Genomic DNA, 2509 nt, shown 5'->3' with positions numbered 1-2509 from the left:
TGCCTTGCCTCTTGTGTCTGAGCAAACTAGTATCTAGTTGTTAATCCACTGTTTTGAGATATGTTTAAATATTTAACATAAAAATCACAGAACAAAACATTTTTAACTATATTAGTATTGCACATGATCTCTAGCTGATTATTTTGTGCCTCTAACCCTGGATAAGTGCCATATCCCCCTCCTGTATTCTCATCCTAATTACATTTACATATTATGATAAAGGGACAAAAGGAAGTGTCCATCTATGTATCTGTAAACTGCATTTCAGTCAATCTTTATTGCTACAGATTGTTTCATTTTGGTTTCACAAATTAATTGACTACAGTTTTTTGGAGGACCTTGCATGGCAACTTAGCCATGCAGCAAGCAGGACAATCAAGAGCTTCTGGAGGCTCAGCTAAAGTCCTCCATTCCCCATTGCTTTGGTCTAACATATAGGCTTTCCGATTAATAGAATACTCCTCTGGACGTTTGTCACCGGGACAAATAAGTCCACCACATACAAACACTTTGTTATTCCCAATAGAACACACTGCATGTGACAGATCCAGACTATAGTTATTTGGCAGTAGAGGCACAAGGCTTGAGGTTTTGCTAACTTTAATCTTCTGCAGATTTATTTCCATGCTCTCTTTGTGGCTCTGTATACTCAAAATGTTCTCATGCGGAAATGACAGCAAGGGCTTATGATTGAATTGAATGGGAAAAGTGATATACTGGACCACATTCCTGGTCTCAGTGTCAAAGCAATCTAACACGCCTACTCGTGAGAAGCGCCCATTTACCAGACATCTCCCTGTCACAATGTAAATAGACTTGTCTCCCTTGGTGATCAGGGCAGTTGCATCCATAGGTATGCTCATTTTCCCAGCAAGAGTCCATTTCTCTTTGCCTTCATCGTACTTGTAGATACTGGAAATATACTTTCTTGGGGCTGTACTACCTCCTATAGAGTACACTGCGCCTCCACAAGTCACCATGCTATGGAAAACAAGACCAACTGGTAGATCTGGAAGTTTGATCCATGTGTTGGTATCCATATCGTACTTCCAGGCAGTCTTCAGCCCGGAGATCTGCTCAGTAGTTCCTCCAGAGACATAGATGAATTTCCCCAATGAAGCCGCACTGAGTGCGGCTGCTCTGTAAGGCATTTCTGTGAGTTTCATCCAGATATTCTCTCCAATTACATAGGCAAACACTTCATTGTTGAATTTACCCTGCTCCTTTTGTCCACCTAAGATTAATACTGAGTCCACTAGTGCCCCCTTCCTTTGTTGAAGCATCAAACTTTGAGGATTTCCTTGTTTACGTTCACTCAACACAGCCTCTATTCGGGAGAGAGGTCCAGTGTGGTCTGCAAAGAGCAGCACTTCCCGACAGCCTGCGAGTAGCGTCTTGGTAGAAACGGCTGTTAAACGTATATAGGCAAAGCACTTTTTAAAATGCTTCTCCCTTTCATTCTTTTTATATTTTATCCACTGAAGGAGAGCAAGAAAGATCTGATCTTCGTTTTGCACATGAAGATTCTCCTCTTTAAGCAATCTGCTGAAGACGTGATAAGGGCATTGCATAAATTCTGATATGCCCTGAGGCCCTACCCAATAATGAAAGTTCTCTCGTATCCCATCATAGGCAGCATTTCTTATGTCCTTCAGGTCGTAGGTGGTGGCTATCAGAATGTACTGGAGGCAGTTCTCCATTTTGAGGGACCGGAGGAGGAAGTCGGAGCAGTGACTTCTTAAAGTTTGGGAACTGAAGTACTTGGCTCCCTTCAGCAGTTCCTCCACATTCTTCTCTGAAATCACAATCCGCCCAGTATAGAAGTAATCAAGCAACTCCTCCATTAAGGCAGGGCTCAGGAATTTCGCATCAATGATAATAAAGAGTTCGTCATCTGCTTTCATATCATTGCTGGATATCAAACTCCTTATATGGAGAGACATAGCTGCTAAGACATTGAGGTGGGCATAGAAGACAGTCTGGTCCACGCTGAGAGCCACATCACAAAATTCCTTGTTCTTTCTTTGTTTGTTAAGGGCCTGTATCAGAAAACTGTTGTGGTTCTTTTCTGTAAACTGCATCTTCATGTTTAGCTGGGTCAAGGTTGTCTGAAGCTGAGGATGATGGTAAAAGCCTAGATTCTCTTGGCTTGAAAACCTCACTTTGAATGCAGTGGAGTGATGTCAGTAGATGTAGATACCAGGTCACAATTACCTGTGACCTATACTGAAAGCAGCTTTTTGAAATTTGTAAAAAGCTTCTGTGCAGCATTTGGATAATATACGAATGTTATTCCAGATCCAGTATGGATGCACTCACTGTATCTGTTGGTGACTTCCTAAAGAAGTTGAGCCTTTTCTTTCTCACTGTGGCTGTGAGGTCTCAGGAAAATAAGAGCTAACAACAAGTACAGCAAGGACACCCACTACAGATCGGAGCCTCTTCCTACTTCGAAGCTGAATACTGCTCACCTCCAGCTTTGCTTCAGAAAGAAAAATAATACTTATAA

The 2509-nt window shown here is 41.9% G+C and overlaps 1 protein-coding gene across 1 annotated transcript; it reads right to left on the bottom strand.

The window, feature by feature from the left end:
* Nucleotides 1–311: 311 nt before the first annotated feature.
* CCIN (calicin) lies at nt 312–2087 on the bottom strand. The gene has a single exon (XM_015822260.1). It carries the CDS (start codon nt 2085–2087, stop codon nt 312–314), a length of 1776 nt encoding a protein of 591 aa, XP_015677746.1.
* Nucleotides 2088–2509: the final 422 nt, after the last annotated feature.

The sequence above is a fragment of the Protobothrops mucrosquamatus genome, unplaced genomic scaffold (genome assembly GCF_001527695.2).
Source record: "Protobothrops mucrosquamatus isolate PMUCROS unplaced genomic scaffold, P.Mucros_1.0 scaffold1511, whole genome shotgun sequence".
In the NCBI taxonomy this organism is placed as follows: domain Eukaryota; kingdom Metazoa; phylum Chordata; class Lepidosauria; order Squamata; family Viperidae; genus Protobothrops; species Protobothrops mucrosquamatus.
Note: the sequence above shows the minus strand (reverse complement) of the source record. Positions and strands in the feature narration are given on the sequence as shown.